Raw genomic sequence first — 21,535 nt, forward strand, 5'->3', positions numbered from 1 at the left:
ACAAATATCAATAAAATTTTTTTTGTTGAGTAGAAAAGCGTGAAAATTTAATGCAAAGCTCCTACTAATTGCTACAATGACATTTGAAAAATATTAAAAACCCTTAGTCATAGTTTTTATTTATAAGAATTTAAAGTTTAAATTTTGACAAAATACGAAAAAATACGAAAATTAGCAAATTATTTTGAGTTGAAAATTCATAAAAATTTTTCTTTTTCAATCTATGATTTGAAAATTCAATACAAGATTATCCATAAGTTTATCTACCTTTATCAAAAAAAAAATGTCTACAAGAAAGTCAAATTAAATTTTTATGAGCGTTTGAAATTCATATTTTTACAACATTTGATATTCACTTGATTTCTCGTGTAACGATTTTCTTATTTTGTTGTAATTAAAAAACGTATGACGGTAGATACTTGAAAATTTCACTGAATGTTTATATTAGCATTTTAGCATTTTCTATATAAGATAAAATTTTGAAAATAATTTGACTCTTTTTGAGCTGTTAACGAACATTGTCAGTTTTCAAATTTTTTAGGTTTTTTTCTATAAATATCAATAAAAATTTATTTGTTGGGTAGAAAAGCGTGACAATTTAATATAAGGCTAATAATATTAAAACATCCACTTACCCACATTTTTTTTTTAATTTAAGCCCTGGTTAAGAATAATTAGGACTCGATATGGTACGTATAGCCGAGATCTGTGGCATGAACGTAGAAACGCGGGAAGAAATCTGATAACAGCGATTCCTATAGGACGGTGACCTATAATATAGTATCGCATTCCAGTGTTCGGTCCACACATTGAACTATATGATAACATGTTATCATTTAGTTCGATGGTCCACATGGCTCGTATGCGTATCGGCATTTCTAGTTTCTCTGAACCGGATAATGATTTTATCAGTGGTTTCATTCCACTAGTCACGGCCGAAAACTTATAAAATTCCTGACGGCTTTCCATAATAATATGCAATGGCCGTGAATTTGTTGTATTCCAACACCTTTCGCTAATCCCTGTGAGAACCGCATACCCGTTTTGCACCTTACAGCCCGGAGGAGGTATTATGAGCTTTTGACTACGTAAGTATTTTCACTCGTTGCGTGTTGCAGTTTTTGACCGAAATCTGGATGCACCGAAATTTTGTTTAATATTGTTTTAAATATTATGTTGGAATGTTCAAAATACATACAACCTTATATAATATCGGTTCATTGATTCATTTTAGATTTTTTAGATTTAAGGTTTGTGCAATTAATAAAAATATCTTATAATTTTATAATTACTTGTTCAGGCCACCCACTATCTGAAAATCAATGGTATAGAAATGAATGTCATACCTACGTTTCTTTCTTATATCTTAAGATTTAATTAAAAATTAGTTATTTTTATTTACAATGTTGGGTACATCCAGGTTAGTGCATCTACTAATTTGTAGCGATGCTCATCTGGGTGATCTCAACTAACATGATATCAGAATTTGTTTTGTACTACATCAGTGTCAAGCTAATTATCATTGATGCGTTTAAATGTGAAGTTCTTAATTTGGTTTTTATTAGAAAATATGATTTCACAACTAGCTTTTTCATCAGAAAAATAATACTTCTATATTTGATTTTAGTTTCCTCCTTAAACATTTATTTATACCTCTCATTATTTAGGCTTCATTAACAAATATTACATTTTTTTTTTATAAAATTAAATAATTAAATAATTTGAGACAACAATTAAAGATACACAATTTTTTTCTTCAAAAATGGCTATATTAAAATAAATATTATATTTGTTCTTAAAATAGCTAATGTACCTAATAAATATTAACTTAAATTTGTGGTTATAATAATATTGTTTACTTACAATATCAAAATTAGAAACTTAACATACCTATATATATTTTTTTATAGGTATATCATTTATTCACCATGGAACAACCAGATTTAAATTATTTAAAGACAATTATACGGAGTCTTTTAACTAGTTCTCCAGGTAAAATGACAATTTCACAAATATTAAATGAATACTATGATTATGAAGGTTGTAATTTACCATATAAGCACTTGGGGTTCAAGAATGTTTTTGAGTTGCTGGAAAATATGAAAGATGTTTTAAAAGTAAGTTGAACCTTGTTTTTTTTAGCAAGGGGTTTTTAATATTTTGGTTGATGAATTAAGAGGACGTCTTACACTCATACAACATTCCAAATTTTCGTTCACCAGTTTTAATAGTGAGCCGTTAGTTTTGATATTAGAGTGAATTGATCTAACTAAAATTTAAAGGTAAGATTATTATTATTATCTGGGGCACAATGTATGCTTTTTTTTTTTTATTATTAACATAAAGGCTTCAATTACAAAGATTATTAGCCTGAGAATGTATGCTTTTATTAATATTATTTTTAAGTAAGTATGATAATTTTAAAATGTATCCGGGTGAGACGTCCTGTTAAATAAATGACATTTTCTATTACAGAATTTTTAATATGATTATTACGGCTTATTTTAGGGAGCTGGTTTCATGGGGTGTTCTATTTGATAGCATTTTAGTTCATATAAATTGCATGTAAAAAATAATTATTATATTGCTTGTTTATTTTGTAAAGGTACCTACTGCAGTCATTGCACAACATAGTATAGACCTTAATATACTTATAGACGGAGAATATATGACTGGCAGGTTGGGTGGTGCGGTGAGAGCATATTGTGCAGTGATGTTGTCTTATTATTATAATTCATTATAACGTAATAGATGAAATTAAAAACCGGACAAGTTACTTCTTCTTCTTTGATTTTACAATTCTGTAAGAATTTTGGCCGCCACTGTTACCGTTCTGCAATTATTTCGGTCCTAGATTCTATTTTCCCAATCCGTTTCATTCAGTGTTTCTAAATTTTTTCTTATTCTATCTAATTATTACTTTCTAGGTCTTCTATGGGTCTTTTCCCCGTCATTTGTCATTCGATTGCTGCTCTTGTATTTGTAGTTTCTATTTTTCTCATATCATGACCAAACTACTGGAGTCTAACATTTTACTTTAGTGATTTGTCTTATATTAATAAGTCTAATATTTTTCCTTATGTACCATATATTTAACTCATTATCAAACACTGGATCATGAATCATCCTCAGTATTTAATTTTTTTTTAATTTTAACTAGTTTTCTAGTTGTAGAGTAGTAGACTATACCTCCACCTATAAGTTACTGTTGGTCTTATTATGCTCATGTATAGTCTGACCTTTGTTCCTTTCGAGAACAGTTTTGATTTAAATTATTTATGGAACACAAAATATACCCTCTCTGCCTTGCGCATACGACTCATGACTTCAAGACTCCAGTCATTGTTGTTAGTAATAGTTGATCTTAGGTACTTCAACTCTTTAACTTTCACAAATACATAATCATCGATTACCATGTTTTCCTCCCCATTTGGGTGTTACTAGTAAGACTTAATACAAGTTTATTCATAATTCATTAATTTTTTTTGGAACTTGTAATTAATATTCATGAATCATGATACCATTTATAATATGATAATTATGTATTTATGCTGTATTTCTTTTTAACTATTTGGTATGGTTTTCGTCCAAAAGCATTTCCCTTTCGTCATTGAATTCTTTTTGTCTTGTGAGAAAGGGAGACTAAATTATTAAATATGGCACTTATGGTTATAGTAAATAATTATTATATTAAATTATATTAAGTACAACTTTGAAGCTTACTACTTGGTTTAAGAGGACGTGCTACCTGCATTTGTTGTCTCCGTCTTAATAGTACATAACATACCAAATTTTACGCTCAGCAAAACATGTGTAGCTCCGTTAATTTAAAAATAAGAGTAAATTGACCTCTTATAAAATCTAAAGGTAAGATTATTATCTAGACAGCTTCATGGGCTTTTTATTATATTTTAATTTTTAAGCAAGTTATGAGTACTTTAAAATGTACAAACAATTTACAATTTTAAAATACTCATAGCTCGCTTTAAATTTTAAATATAACAAAAAGCCCATGAAGTTGTCTAAATAATAATCTTTTCTTTAGATTTTGTAAAAGGTCAATTCACTTTAATTTTTAAACTAACTGAGCTACACGTGTTCTGCTTTGCGTAGAATTTACTATGTTATGCTCTTGTAAGATGGAGACAACACATGCAGGTATCACATCCTCTTAATAGAATATTTTATTAATTATTGAATTAAATTATGTATATGTTATTTATAGTTGAAATTATTTTATTTTAGATACCGTCAAACCCAAGTATGAGTTCTTTCATTACACTTATTGTTGATGAAAAAACTACACACCTCAGAGAACTTGTTGTAAATCAAAAATCTAAAAGAACACGTCCTAGAAGAAATAATTCCGTTGGAAGAAGTGGTAATCATCACTTGTTGAAATCTGCCAACTTTAAATCTCGTGATTACAATCATAATAATTATAAGACTGAATATGGCAGATCTAGGTATACAACTCCTAGATATGAATATACAACTCCTAGATATGAATATACAACTCCTAGGTATGAATACACCTCCTCTAGATATGATAATAGTGCTCGTGTACATGAATATAGCACTCCTAGGTATGACAACAGTGCTCGTGGATATGAACGCTCTTCTAAGTATGATCACAATGCTCGTGGATATGATCATATTAAAATCAAACCTTTAAGCTCAAAACCTATTGGTACTGTAACATCCGATCTCAAGAGTTTCATAGAAAATCTGTGTAATACTTCCGGTCCAGAAGTAAGTATTATTGTTTTATTTACAACATTATACATTATTATTTTTTTACTAAATATCTTCTTGGTTTTTAGATAATAACTATTAATAAATTGAAGATTTGTCTAATAAATCATCCAGATTATAAGAAATTGGGTACAACTAATATCGAAGAATCTATAAATATGTTAAAATTTTTTATCTACATTGATAAAGGAGGTGTACACCTTAAAAGTAATAATCTAAACAGTATATCTTAATACATATATTTTATACATAAATGTTCTTTAGCTTGTAGATTGTTTACATATAGTAAGACTTTTTGTTTGAATGTAGTAACTATTAAAATAATACAGAGTATATGATATATTAAAAGTTAATCAAATATAATAATAAAATATCATGACTATATTAGTTTTTATTGTATTTTACATAACTTATAATTGATAATACTTTCACATTAATCTATATTATTTTGTTACGTTGTCTACTTATTAGTTATTACCATAATATAATAACCAGTTATTATACTCGAAATTTTCTTTTTCTTTTAAAGTTAACTTATTAGTTATGAAGCTTTTTAAATAATATAATTAAATGTAAAAATAAATAAAACAACGACTGTTTGTCAAGCAGGGCTTGAGACTCATAGCATTTGCATATTTATTAGCAGTACATGAAATGATGTCAGAGTAAGCTATAAATATGTTCTAAAAATAATTCTATATGTTTTGGATTTTTTCATCAATTTTGCTATTCATTGCTAATTAATGCAGAAATCAGTATCACACAATTCAAATAGTCATAATTTGTATAATTTTTAATCAAATCTTTTTACTCTAGATACCATAGCATTAATCATTCAATCAGTTGTGCGATCTCTTACAATAATAATAAAATTATATAATTGAAAGTGTTATCCATAAGTGAAAGACTTATTTTATTACTTTAATGAGTTTTGATTTTGTCATGCTTTTTATTCACTTGCCACATACGCTTATATTATACATTACACAAAAAGTTTATATTCTCTGAAATAAACTGTTATATCCTTCCTTGTTATGTAATACCTAGAGAGATTAAAAAAACAAATATAAATATTTTGAAAATTATGAAATAAAGTTTTTAAATGTAAGTACTATTTATTTTGTATTTAAATTTTAGATTCTCCATATGAAATATTTCCATCTAAGACATCTGATAAAAGACAGTACACAATACCAACATCTGCAAATTATCTAGGTAGTATTGTTAATGAAAGTGAAGAATTGTCATATAGTGAACTAAATTATGATGACTTTGATGAGATGGATGATTTAGGTTCCGAAAACCTTAACATATTTGGTAGGTTTGTTTACATAGTATATCTACTATACAAATTAATATATTATACATTTATGAACTATAGTTTGTAGCTTGTTTGTGTGTAGTTGCACTTTTTAATGTAGAAACTATCAAAATAATATGGAATTTAAGATATTAGATCAATTTCTCATAATTTATATAAAGCAACAGAAAATAAAGTATATACTATTATTCAATATAGCTTAGCTACTATGAATCCACATTAGTGCATTGCAACTTTAAATAAATGTTGCAAATTAATTGCTTTTGTACCCTGCCATGAGTAAGCCCTTGGTCATGACTCATGGCTAAGTTGATAGAGGTAAAATTAGGCCGGTATAGGATTTTAAATTATAACTACACTTGATCACTGAGACACTGGTTTCATAAATTTAATCTCAATATACTTTATATAATGTAAACTATGTATTGTGTTTTAACAGAAAATGAACACAAAATAAGCCAAAAATCAACCAGCACTGCACATAATAATAACACAATCTCGCTGAGCAGTAATTCTCAACATGGATCAAATCAATTAGCACATCAGAACTTAGTCAATATGTGCAAAATAGGTCTGTTCTATCATGATATAAGTATAATATATCTTCTATTTATTAATATTGGTGGAGTAATAACATGATAGTAGAACATAATAAATAAATAAATAATATTCTGTATTTACAACTGTAAAAATGTACAGAATTCTTATAATATTATGTTTTGTTTATGTCTTATAGACTGGGAGGGATTGGAAAAAAATAGGTAATTGCATTAATTTTATAGATTTTCATGATATTTTTAATGATGTGTTATTTATTTTTGATTTGACTTTCGTGACCTTTTATATTTAGAGCAGTAAAAACAAATATGTATACAATATTTACACTAGTTATTTTTTTTTAAATCGATTTAGTTAATTTTGATAACTTTTCCTATATAATTATACTAGTATTTTTTAGACGTAATATAATATAAAAAAAAATATTTTGGCTCCTATTTAGTTATTTATTGGCGTATGAATTTTTGTTTTATTAAGTTCAAATTTTAACGAAATTGGATACTTGTTAAAACTATTTACATAACAATTTTAGTTATTTTATCGTTATTCAAAAATATAAATCTCAGGAACTTGGAACTTATCGCCATTAGGTATAATTTAAAAAATATTATACCACAATTCTTTTCACATGTGACTACTGACTGATAAGTTTATATTAATTTATTGTTTTTCTTCATTTAAATTAATTTATAACAATAATATTGTATATTTAAAAATAACATATTTTGAGCCTTCGTTTGAATAATAAAAAAAAAATGCCTTGGTGATTATTTTTTTCTCATTTATTAATTTTCATTCTAATATATCATGTCTTATAAATTTTTTATTTGGGTGATTTTATTTTCATAGACCTCACTAGTCGTGAGTCTAACTATATCTAATGTAAATTATTATGACACTATCATTGATAAAAAAGGTTATTTCCATTTATTTTATTTATTATTTGATATACTCTCAATGGGCAAAGAGCAGACTTAGAGTTACTTATATTATAAATTTAACAAACAACTATTTTAATTAAAATACAACTATTAGTCTAATGAAATTAATAATATTTTAAATGTAAAGATAATTATTCAATGTCGCGTATTTATAGAGAGAAGAATGTAGGGGAAAAATATAATATAAAATTTTGTTTTGATTTAATAATTCTTAATAATTAGTTAAATTGTTGTCAATTACGATCATACTTTTTTGATTAGATTTGTTATTTGTGTGTAGGTTTGAATGATTCAGAGTCAAAAAATAATGACACAGTTCCAGCTCAAAATAATGATAAAAATACATTAATATCGTCTACTACTAAACCTTTTCATAATAAAGTAAGATTATTGTTATTATTTAATTTATTACTTGTATAGTTGTATTTATAGTTAATTATAGAGTTTTAAAATATATTTATAGTTCTTTAAAAGGTAATGAATTTAGTAGGTTCATTAATGTATGATTAATATGTATACGTATATAATTAATTCAATTGTGAATTCTTAATTCAATTTTTAAAGTTAAACTTCTTTACAGAAGGTATAAAAAAAACTGGATGATCGAGAGAGGATATTAGTTCAAAATTTCCTATGCACGTAACCTCGTTTCAGTTAAAATTTTTTTCCGTTAGGATCGCAATACAAATAGATAATGCCAGTATGAACCGGTACAATTCCCTGGTTTTTTCTGATTGTTAATTTCTATTTTTCCCTTTATAACCATAGGCACAAATCCATTAAAATATCTGGGGGTTCTAACATTTTTAACATCATTGTGAGTGTGTGTGTGTGGGGGGGGGGGGGGCTAATGGAATATTTAGAGGGTTCTAACCTCCCTATAGCCCCCTACAATATGCGTGTATAGTTATAACTTTGTCGAATAGTGGGTTAGTCCAATTTTTTAGATTTGGATTATCACTGGACATAAGCATCTTAGTGATTCAGGGTTTTGGCTACCTTTCATAAGCTTAATCCCAGGATGATTGAACCTATTCACCACCACCCTCAAAACTTAAGCACCCACTCATCATAGAGTGACAGAACTGACTCCTAACGTTTTGGTTTGACCTCGCAAAGAGAAATAAGTTTCACTTCAACAGCGCCATACTCTCAACACACTATTTGTTTAAAATAGATTTATTTTCTTTCAAAGTTACGTAAAATTTTTATATTATTCCACAAATTTAAAAAGTTCTATAATTACTAATTAAATTCATCTTGTATTTATTTATTAAAACATGAATCATCAATTACAATTATATTGTTGCTGGTAACTGGTTAAGCTAGGTATTATTGTAACGAAATAATTCTGTTTTAATGTTTTAGTTACATTTTATACCGAGTTCTTGAAAATAAAAACCACCAGCCCACAGTTATTTACCATATTTTGCTTCCTCTGAATGTTTGAATCAATGCTATTTATTGGCTAGTAATTTGTTGTTAGATCAATATAACAAATTGTGTTTATTTATATTAAAATATTTTGATTTTAATTATTTTAATAAATTTAAGAAAAAATGTAATCCCAAGTATGATCTTTATAATTATAGTCAAATTATAATATATTCTAATTCTTGATAAATAATTAAGTTTTGGATATTTAAATTGATTTATAATAGTTAATCATTTTATTCTAAGAAGTAAATTAATGTCTTTAAATAAATGTAATTTATCAACCTAAAAAAGAAAGCATTTGTTAATAGCTATATTCTATATCAATTTTATAGATTGTGTCCAAAATTGAACATAAACCAAATGGTGATGTACAAAGTAAGTACCCAGCAATTGTTACTTTTATTTTATTATTTACAGTTTTCTTAAAATGTAATAGTACTTACCAAGGCTGGGCATTAACGAGTTAAAAAGTTAAATTTATTTTAACTTTTTAACTTAACTAGTTACTTTTGGCTTTTCATTAACCCATTAACACCGTGCGTTGCCATATGGCAACATAGATTTATTACAATCATTTTTGAGGTATAATATATACATTTTCAACAAAATTTTGGTTAAAATTGTAAATAAAAAAACTCCGGCGCTAATGGGTTAACTTAACTGTTAACTTACTAAATTTCTTTCTTAATTAACGTGAAATTAACGAGTTAATTTTTCATTTTAAGAAGTAAGTTAAGTTAATTTATTTTGTTTTTAATTTTATAATATTTCACTATTTCAGTCTATTTTGTTTTCATATCAAAAAATATGTATCGTAAATTGTTTAAAGTTAAAAATGTATATCATTTGAATCCAACTTATATGGAAATACTGCATGAAGTATTAACACTATATATCCTATAATTTAGTTTTGGGTTGGAAAAAAATTAAGTACGCTAGCGTTGTATAAACAAATTGACTTTATTTTAACTTAATAAAAAGTTAACAAAAAGTGTGTATTAACTTTTTGTTATTGGTACATATTAACTTAACTTAACTGAGTTAAAAAAAATCATTAACTTGTCCAGCCTTGGTATTTACACTTAAATTCATTAATTATGTTCAATATGTTCATAAAAAAAATTATTGGTGATAATTTATATTATACTAGCCGAATCCATGCACTTTGTTGACCATAAAAAATTGCAACTTAAATAAATTGTATAACTCCTTTTGAGTGTAACTCACTGCAGTTATTTTAACTCAGCTACCCTGTTGGGTCTGACTATGTCGGATTGCGGACAAAGAGCAACTAATCCACCTTGGTAGACAATGTTCGAAATTTGATTTGATGCAAGGTTGTACAGACGTTGCCAGATAAATTGATACGGCGGCGCGATAACGGAAAACCAGTGGTTCACCGTATTTGATTATTATTACCAAAAATACATCAATAAACCAAAAATTGTCACAAAAATTATTTTACGATAATTTAAAATCAGATATTCTGATAATAATCTTTTATTTAAGAACAAAAAGTAGAAATTGTAAAATAATATAAATTAATTAATAATAATAATAAATACATTGTTTTGCACTGAGCTGGGTTCGAACTGGTGACTGTGCGCGTTGTAACCAACTATGTGACGTTTGCACCACACTGCCAGCGACTAGCTTGGGCTACACTTACTGAAAAGCGCTGCCGCCGCCGTCTCAATTTATCTGGCAACGACTGTATCTACCCGTATAACTTATGGCAACCAATAATAAATAAATACTAATTTCTATCCTAATTCATATCTACACGCCAATAAAACGCACACAAAAGAAAAAAGGTCAGGTTCCAGGTAGCTTGAAACCCATTGGCCGCCGTGCTGTTTTATGTATACAATTTACACGTTTATATGAATTATTAATAATAACTAATTATTTATTAACTTTTTATCAGACTAAATTTATGCCTATGACACTCACAAAGAATGTAGCTTTCTATTGGTGAAAGAATTTTTGAAATCGGTCCTGTAGTTTTTGAGGTTTTGTTTCTTTCCTCTTTATAATAATAGTATAGATAACTTGGTATGTTTAATATTATATGTATCTAAATATAATTTTGAGATTTTCAAAATATTCTATCAAAACAGTTTTATTAATAACACACAATGGGATTATTATTGTATTATTGTATTTCTTAAATTATTATAATTTCAACTTTTTGTTTATTTGTCACTCCAGATTCGTCCAAAACTAAGGATTATTATAAAAAAGCCATTGTTGCTATTATTGCCAGATCTGATCAACCAATTACCGTAAATAATGTATTGGACATATTTAAAAATGAACATGGTTATACCTTTCCATTTCAAGAATTTTCATGTGGATCATACATGGACTTTTTTCGCTTGTATCCAGATATGTTCAAAGTAACTAATTTATCAATTTTTAGAACATTACTCAATAATATAAAATATAATTTAAATTATTTTTTTTAGTTGGAAGACCAATGCTCTACAAACAGTTTTGTAAGTCTAGAAAAACAAATAATATTCAAACGAAAAGAAACTATTAGAAAATTCTTTAAAAATGCATGTAAGTCATAAATAATAATAATTTTTTAGTTTAATTATATACCTATAGTCTATTCAAAATGAGATGATGACTCGTTGGCGACCAGTTTTGGTCAGCCGCCGGTCATACTCCCTCCACAAGCATCGATCACGTGACCGAAGCAACGGGGATGTGTCACGCGAGACGTGGATGTGCGTGTGTGCGTCTGCGACCGACAGACATACAAAAAATACGCGCAATGCATTTCAAATTATCCACACACATCGGCAGTCGATATTAGACTAATTAAAGCTCCCGTCCGCGGCGGTGTCTCAAGCGCTACTACGGAACAAAAGCCACGCCCATGCGCACAAATTGGCCGCCGATTCATCATCTCATTTTGAATAGACTATACCTTCTTATTTCTTGTTCATTGTGATAACTGACTTTGACGATTACAATATTGGTTGTATGATGGACTTAAATTCCATTACATTCTATTTTCAATGCTTTCAATAATACAAATTGTAATACATCAATGGAATTGTTGGTTTTAAGATGTATACAAATAATTCTAATCTTAAATGCTATTTTGTTATTAAAATTCTGTTATTCTAAATTGTTTTCAAGCGACTTCTTAAGGATAAACTTAATATTAACAAATAAAGAATAACAATATTACTTGTGCTGTTTAACTAGTATCAATTTTTATTTTATCAGGTCTTTTTTATAAAACCTATATAAATATTATATTTATATAGTATAGACTATAGAATATCTATTATTTCCTAAAATCAATATTTTTTATACTAAATAATTCTTTTAATTAAAAAAACATACTAAAAAAGTTATGTTAAATATTTAACGCTTATTTATTATTTACATTTTTAGCCATATTTAACAATGATGCTGTTACCAATTCAGAAAACAATATTTTGAATCAAAGTAAGATTATATCTGAAGTATTATCAAACAAAGACGATGATCAGAAATATATAAATGCTACTATTGATAATTCATGCCAACCACAGTGAGTATAACATAATTTACAATCTCTTAAGATTGATACATTATTTTTAAATTATCTGTTATTACCAAAAATAGTGATAAAATACTCAAATTTATTTACAGTTGACTAATATCCTAATAATATTGTGTAAAAATAATTTTTGTGGGATTTGAAGTACTTCAAACTCTTAAGACTGTGTTTCCTTTAATACAGGGGTCTTTAACCTGCATTCTCGTATGTTTTTATTACGTATGAGTCTCTCGAGATTTTTGAAAAACAATAGGTCCCACTACTTAAAAAGGTGAAAACCCCTAATTTACTATCCAAGGCAATTATTAATTTTTCAACGTTTTAAAAACGGTTGAATATCTATAAAAAGCAAATTAAATTTGTTATTAAAAATGTATTCATTATATTGTAACTTTTGAGTTAAATTAATTTACTTAAAGTTTTTTTTTTAATATAACCTCATTTTCCATATTATTTTTAATTCTTATCAAAAATCTGTAGGAACTCACTCAAACTTGATGAATTCACAAATATTATGTTTATTTACTATATTGTATATAAATTATATGGCTATAACCTTGAAATAATATGTCTTTATAAGCAAATTTATCATAAAACTATAATATCTATCTTCTAAAAAATATTTTCAACTAATTTATCCTATTCTGATTTTATTTTTACTTTGCAGTTGTGAAAAGTCAATACATTTGAATGAAATATATGATGCTGAAACGGTATTGGATACAATGAAAGTAAAAATGCGCAATATTTTAAGTAAACACAAAGATGGTATATTATGTAACGATTTTATGAATGTTTATGGTGTAAGTATTCAATTAAATAATTTTTATTTTTATTTACTCATATGACATATAATTAACAATAGTACCAGATTGAATTACCCTAGTATTAGATATAGTTAGTAGTCCGATAATGTGTTGCTTTCTGGGATCTTTTTAAAAGCCTCCCTCGTTCTGAGCGTGTGGGGTTGAGCCTGAGCAAAGTTTTTCTAGGAAGATATTTAGAATATATTATTTGAATGCGCACATTTTCTACGCGAACGTCTCCTAGTTTATTTCTCATCAGTTCATCTTGACATACATCTGGGGTTAACTTCCTTATCTCAATTATGGTCAGAGCTTATTGTAGAAACAGCTTTCGTGATTCTAGCCTCAGATTTGCTATTCCATTCTTGTCTTGCACTACTACTAGCTAAATTTAATTTTCTGGTTCCTGGTTCTTGTACTAGGAAATCCAATACATTTTAACTGCCAATCCATCAAACTAACTATTCTCAAAATGCCCTCATTATTAGATTAATGCGTTTTATCAACAAGTATAATGTAGACTTGTTCCTTTGTAAAATTATAGTGTCTTTTAATGTATATAAATCATAAATGTAAAATGTTATTAATATTTTATGATTACTATTTGTATGTTATCTTTAACTATACTATTTACATAATATTATTGTATTACTATAAGATGTATGACTGTTACTTGTAATTAACCAATACAATCTTGTCTATTTTTTGTAAATTGGGCTTATTGCCCGTTTAACAATTTTAAATAAATATACATATATTATATATATGTCGTCAGCATAACTGAACATTTTACTAATTATGGTATATCATTAGTATATATATTAATGAGAGTTGGAGCTAGGACAGAATTTTGAAGTAGGCCTTTGTTCAAAATGCGAGTACTGCTTTTGGTTTCCAAGAAATTCTCCTAAATTTCTATTTCCAAGACTCTAATAATTAATGGTATAAAATGTGGGCATGGGAATATAGGATAATGTTTGATAATTTCTATAGCAAACTGTCTTTCCATACCATATCTCATGCTGCCAAAAGATCTATGAGGGTAGTTTCAGACTTCAGTTTATCATCATAGCCCTTACGATACAAGAAGTTAAGGCTAGGACTTGATCACAACAGTTCCTGTTAGGTGTTATATTTGTTGCTTTCCAACTTCTATGGATTTTTCTGCTTTCATAGAATTTTATAAAGTCACCTGCTAACATGTAAAAATGGTCATTTTGGCCTAAATTGTTCAGGGATTTTAGGTTTATTTTCATTGATTGCATTAAAAACGTCATCTATACTGAAACAACAATCAGCCATTACACTTAAGTTTGCAGCTTTTTTTCTATTTGTTGCTAGCCTTTTTCGATCCTTTTTGCATGCATTTTGTCAATTTTTATCTCAGAGTTCCCTATTAAAACTGAAAAAATGGCTTACGATTTTTCCTTTGAGTGAAGCCTAATATTATGTTGGGAAAAATCTTTCAGTCTACACATCTTTTAGCCTAATTTCTACACAACCACTTCTGTTTTTTGGCAACATCTAAGGATGATATCAGAAATCTACCTGTTTCTATAGTCGATTTAATAATCAAAATGGTAATTTAAAATTTCTAAGAGAATGCATGGTTATTAAAATAGCTTGAATTTATTAATATTGTAATTTAATTAATTATGTTCTACTTATTAGTAAATAGTTTGAACTAAATATTTTATAAATACTTGTATTGCTACCTAAATTTGTATTTAATTATGATTTTTTTTGTTTTTAAAATAACTTTATTATATTTAAACATTGAATGATTAATCTATTGGTAAATTATTTAAATATTTTATAGAATGAGTATAACAGTCACTTTAATTATTCTGAGTATGGATTCAGCAGCATGAGAGATATGGCATACAAGTTACCATCTGTATTTTATGTAAAATTAACTGAAGATAACCAGGAATCTATTCTATTTGAAGCTTGTAGACGAAGTGAACTAGAAGATAACATGGACGGTTAGTAATAGTCAGTGTTTGTGACTTCAATTAAAAAAAAAAAAAAACCTGGTTACTAATTATCAGTGTTGGGGTAAACCAATGTATTTATGTATCATATTCCACGTATTAATGTAAATCTGTTTTATATCAAACATAATATAGTGTTAATAAGTAAAAAAAAACTAACTCAATGATAATCTACATTAAAATTATCTGGTAAAATAAATGCTAATCTATTTAAAATATCTTTAGTTTGATAATATCAATCATTATGATGGTTTTATCCAAAGTTACATTAAAAACTTCAGTAACAAAAATTACTTCAGGTGAATTTGTTCTTTCATCTTTACATTCTTTTTTACCCATTTTTGTCCTAACTAATTAGTTTTTCATTCCAATTTTGTTTGTATAAATTATATTTTACAGTAAATTGTTTTGCTTCACTAATAATACACTCAATTAATTGTTTTTTTCCAACATTTCTTAACAGAACGCTATATCCGCATATTATGTTGTCTCATAAATATTTGTCTAACAAATGTACAACATAGCAAAAGCTGTTTTGCGCTGAATAGAACCACCTGGGCTGTAGTGATAGTTAAGACTCCAAATTGATATACAATATAATTAAGAATATTATCAATGAAATAATATCGTTTTTATTCTTTTGATATCACTTGTACGAAAATAGTTCTTATAGTTTCAAAATCCATTAATTGTTGTGTTTTTCAAACTTCCATAACTTTTTTTATTGTTCTGATATCAAAAATATTTTTAACAATATTTCATAGCTAAAGTTCTCCTTTTTATGTGGTGAAAATTTCTTTTGTTAGTTATCGTGTTTTGCTATGTTTTCATTTGTAAGACGGTTCAACAATGCAGTGTCCTCTTGATCAAATTATTTCATATTTTGGTGCTTTAATTTGTTTAATAGCCTCTATGAAACATAATTTTGGTGCTTGAGAGTAATTTTTAAGTAAAGACATAATTTAAACTCTTTTTACCATATCCTTCATCATTCATCACAGTTAATTGAAGTATACACGTAAAAACAGTTTAAAATGCTAATTTATTTGTATCTCACCTATTTAACTGATTAACCGACAAACCTACCCACTAAAGTTATATTTTATTATCACAGTGTCCCTGTATAAAGTACATTCTAGCTGCCTCTGAATTATACAGTGCATAACATGAATACCCATTATTTTTTAATTAAGAACAATAATATATTATATTATTTTCAGATCCATCACTGTATTATAAGAATATCCCGAAGACTGTGTTGTACAATCTTTCAAAGTTCTTTGATAAGTATCGAACTGGTGTTAAATTCAATGAACTGATGACTTTATACTGTGTAATATAATAAATAAAGTGATTTTTCTTTACAACCAGTATTTTAGTTGTATTTTATTTTTCAGACAGAATATGGCCGAGCTTATGAACCATTAAAGTATGGATATTCTTCCGAAAAGCATATGTTTGAATCTTTAGACAAAATGGTTGAAATAGAAAATAATGAGCTGTTTACATTAGATCCTTTTGCCTATACAAAATGTTTACAAAATGTAGATCATAATGACAACTATGATAACAATTCTGTTGCGATATCGGTATGTATTAAAATTGTTTGTACTTTTTAATAAAAAGTACACATCATGGCTAAATATATAGGTATCAATTTTGTGATACGCAGGTGTCATGACCACCACTGGCAGTGAATTTTATCACTGATTTATTTGCTAACAAAACCATACAAATTATTAATTTCTTGGCTAAATAAATCCAAAAATCATTGCCAGCTGAGATTCCTTTCCATGCTAAAACATGCAATAATTGTACGTGCGCAGCCCATGACAAAAATGCGTCTCAATGCGATCATACCTATATATTTAGCCATGGTACACATTACGTTTTGTTATCTTTTCTTATAAATGTAAATCATCTGGTAATTTTGATGGTCTATTGAAAATAATGATACAATAAATCATTTAAAATATTTTAAATTGAAATATATTCTAGGAAAATGAATTTTAAATATATTTAATATATATTGTAACAATAAAAAAATGATTTATTATTTTACTGCATTGTTTTATTATACACAGAATCCTGATTTTTTATTGCATTACTCTGGAAATGATATCTGCAACGGAAAATTTAAGTATCCTACAATTAAGTTGAACAATCAAAAGTATATAAATGTCATTGTTGCTGAGATTTATAACCCAAGTTCATTTTACGTTCAATTAGCAGCAGAATTTAATAATCTGAATAGTTTAATGGACTCATTGCAGTTGGTTTAATCTTTAATTGATTTGTTATTACATTGTTGACTTACTAATTTTGTAACTTATGTATTATAGAGTGTATTACAACGCCAATGAAAAAAAGTACAAAGTTTTACCAACACTAATTCTTCCAGGATTGGCATGTACCTCAATTTTTGAAGATTCAAACAGTTGGCACAGGGCCAAAGTTTTAAAAATAGTTGATGATAATAATGTGCAAGTAATTAAGATTTTTAAATTTAATATATAGTTTGTATGATTCTAAAAGTGTTTATAAAAATGTCTTTTTTTTTTAAATTTATATATATAAGATATTTATTTAGATCACTTTGTCCCAGTATTCATACAAGTCAAATACACTCACATTTAAATATATCAAAAACATTTAGCACAAATAATTAAGGGATATCTGTTGGAGTTACCATATTTGTTTGTTTGCAAAAATAGAAGTATCAATTGGTTAAAAATATTTAGAAATTAATAAGTTCAATCTAAATATATTTGGAAAAATATCAAATCCATATTGTGCTTAATTTAATATTTTTACTTATATGATTTAAATCATTTTTATTTTGGCTTATCTTAAAATTTTTAATTGGTCATTAATATATCTGTTAAATTCACAAGTAATTATTGTATTAATCAAATAAGAATATAAATAAATATAAATAAATCTATTTATTTTATTAGCATTCTGTCACCTTGTAATTAGTTATTAGTAATCATAATAGTCATAATATTTATTTTTAACACTTAATAGAGGTAGGTCTGTGTTAGTCTTGATCTGTAGAGTTTTCTTAAAATGTAAATTTGATGTCAAAAATGTATAAAAAACTGCAAGTGTTGGTAGTACTTTTAATGAAAAATTAATTTTTCAACAATTTAATTATTCTATAGCTACACATAGATTGTGTCAATATCAGACTATTTGTACATATATTTTTTACTAATACAGTGAACCTCTGTATCTCAAGCCTTAAGAGACAAAAAAAAAAATTTGGAGTCACTGGGGTAATTTAAAATATTTACATGCATTATTGGAACTGAATATTTTTTGGATATACAGAAACTCCGAGATACTAAGGTTCCACTGTATTTTGTATGTAAACATTAATATATATTTTTAAATATATTAATTTTGTTTTATAGATTTTATAATTCAATTTTACACAGATTTTGTGTGGCATTTTTTGAAAATTATACTAAGTAATTTATTATAGTAATTTAAAATTTCATTTTTATAGCAATACTTATGACATCAACCATTTAATATTTATTTATTACTTAATATAAATTTCACATTCATTTTTTATTTATTTGAAGATAAATTTAAGCTTTTTTCTTATTTTTTAGTTATTATATGTTGATTATGGATCAATAGAAATAGTACCCAAAAATAAATGTTCGACTTTTGGCATCACAATTTGGGGTATATCCTGCTCAGGGAGTGCATTGCGGTTTGTACGAGTGCAATGAATTAAATTATCCACGAGAAATAAGTGAATCTTTTGCTGAAAAGTTGAGGACCATCAGCTAGAAGCAGAGTTTCATACACCAATATCTGAAGTAATTTTTTAAATAATCATAGTTTTACTTAATTATTAAATAAAATTTTATTTCAGGATGGTTCTCAAAAAGTAACCGTGACATTATTTTTGAATACTAAAAATAATAAAATTAATATAAACAAAAAATGGTAAGTTATAAGTAAACATTATTTTTTTGATTATTTATATTAATACTATTATTTTTTTTTTAACTGACAATTTAATTACTTAAAATTTGATGCATTTGATATTATTGTGATTTGTGAGTTATGAATATATTTTTAACTTTTGTAACTGTCACAAAAAAGAATACAAAGAAATAATTTTATTTTTTTAATAGGTACATTGTATTGTTTAATTTATTTTAAATGTTATTTTTTAGTTCTAAGGAAATTATAAATCATTTAAACAAACATCAAGAATCTGTTAGAAGGATGATTTATAAAGTAATGGAGGAAGACAAATAAATTTGGAATTTTTGAAAAAGAAATGTAAAGCAACAAGAAATCAAAGAAAATTCATTGTTTAGTAAATATTTTTTTTAATATGATCATGCAGTATTATTTTATGTATATTTGTTACTTAAAGTATGATTAAGTACTATATGAGTATATTAATGAAAAGTTTCCCTGCTATTACATAAAGCCAATTTATTTAAAAAAATTTAATTGTATGTAATTATTTTTGTTTTATTTCCTAAAATGTTGAGTATCTTAACATAATTGGTTGATTACTAAATGTTCTTACTTTGTTTGTAATACAATTTGTTTATTATTATTTTTGTTCTTGTTTTTCTATTAGTATTTGGAAAATTGCAGTAGGGTATATAATTTTTGGGCAAAGATAGAATCAAAATCAAAAAACGTTACGTTACGAAAAAAATTGCAAAATATCATTTTTCTCATACGAGAATCAAACTCGATATACGTGCTTATCATACAATAGTTAGGTGCAACTGCACCGACACTCGATGTATTTGATACTTTGATCATTTGACCATATAGCGAATGTCGCGAAAATGTCGATGTGCTACATATGATAGCAAGGACAACAAAGACATAAAATGTGGTACTTCATTGCAGACTCGTATGCAATATGTTTTGTTAAAAATCATACAAACACTTTTTTTATTGTTATAATAATAATAAGTTTAAATAAGCAGATACCTCAAACAAAAAATGTTGGTAAAATGTATGAAGCTGTCTCAATAGCATAGTTTGTGTTATGTGTAGCAAGTTCAATACTATGTCAGTATATACTATACAGAAAGATCTGACAAAAAAAAATTGATGCTAGTTAAACGCATGCCAAAGATTGTAAAAATGGTATGGATTAAAAGATGATTTAAGAAATATGTTCATGTCAGGAAATTCCCAAAAATAATATTTTGAAATAAGCTATTATGTTTTAAATTAATTTACTCAAAAAAATTTATATTTTAAAAAACTACTAAATGAAACACATGACTTAAACAAATGTTTTTAACATCAACATTTTTCTTATTATATTATATTAGATTTACAAATAGACTATTTTGAAAATGTACAAAACAAATTAGAATAAAATTTAAAAAAGCGGGTAAGTGGATGTGTCGCTCTGCTGTGCAGTAAGGTTACAAGTGGGTCAATGTATAATTTATTGTATTATACTTGAATTCAATGATATAATATTATTGTATAAGAAAAATGATTCTGAGCGGAGACGATTTGCCATCTGGATTTTTATTAAGTTATTATTTATTTTATTAGGTACAGCCTTAAAGTTGAATTAATATTATAATTTTTATTCGTTGCTATAGTAAACTAAGTGTTAGAAATTGAAATCCCATTTTTAGCAGTTTTTTGTAATTTGTCGTTAGCTTTTCCCGTGGCATTAAACAACTATTGAAAAAAATCAAAAAATGACCTCTCTAAAGTACCATCTTGATCCAATTTGCTAAAAGATACACATACAGTACTATATGTTGAAATACTCCTTCTGGTAGAAGTTTTGTATACAGGGTAAAAAAAATAAACAATTGTAAAACCACTAGGTTGCTCAATCCGCTCAGAATCTAAAAATTTAATTTTCCGTTTCCATAGATATAAGCCGTTGAAGTTTTTTTGTACTAAAAGAACTGTAAAGTTCTTATACGTGAAAATCATAACCCACCTTTTTTTAAATCTATATTACGGCATTCGACTGGGTTGGCCCTTGGATGGTAAATCGGAGTTGTCCAACCCTGTGTGAAATGTACCAATTCTTATGACTCAAACTTTGTTCAATTCGTTATTTTTAATATTCGGTGTATGGTGTATGGTGTTAAAAATTTATCTTAACTCTTCTGTTGCCCGGAATAAAAGTTCTG

The 21,535-nt window shown here is 26.6% G+C and overlaps 1 protein-coding gene across 1 annotated transcript; it reads left to right on the forward strand.

Annotated features, from left to right (window-relative positions):
• Positions 1-861: 861 nt before the first annotated feature.
• Positions 862-19,965, forward strand: LOC132936381 (uncharacterized). Its single transcript, XM_061003100.1, is given in 23 exon segments — positions 862-1,088; positions 1,911-2,117; positions 4,246-4,523; positions 4,587-4,752; positions 4,824-4,962; positions 5,893-6,072; positions 6,516-6,647; positions 7,856-7,956; positions 9,345-9,387; positions 11,224-11,411; positions 11,481-11,577; positions 12,427-12,565; positions 13,242-13,377; positions 15,200-15,365; positions 16,595-16,707; positions 16,772-16,963; positions 17,459-17,646; positions 17,717-17,861; positions 18,995-19,039; positions 19,041-19,155; positions 19,158-19,207; positions 19,264-19,337; positions 19,571-19,965. Coding segments are annotated over 22 exon segments (2,961 nt in total). The 5' UTR covers positions 862-1,088; positions 1,911-1,928; the 3' UTR covers positions 19,656-19,965.
• The last annotated feature ends 1,570 nt before the right edge of the window (positions 19,966-21,535 follow it).

The sequence above is a fragment of the Metopolophium dirhodum genome, chromosome 1 (genome assembly GCF_019925205.1).
Source record: "Metopolophium dirhodum isolate CAU chromosome 1, ASM1992520v1, whole genome shotgun sequence".
Classification (NCBI taxonomy): domain Eukaryota; kingdom Metazoa; phylum Arthropoda; class Insecta; order Hemiptera; family Aphididae; genus Metopolophium; species Metopolophium dirhodum.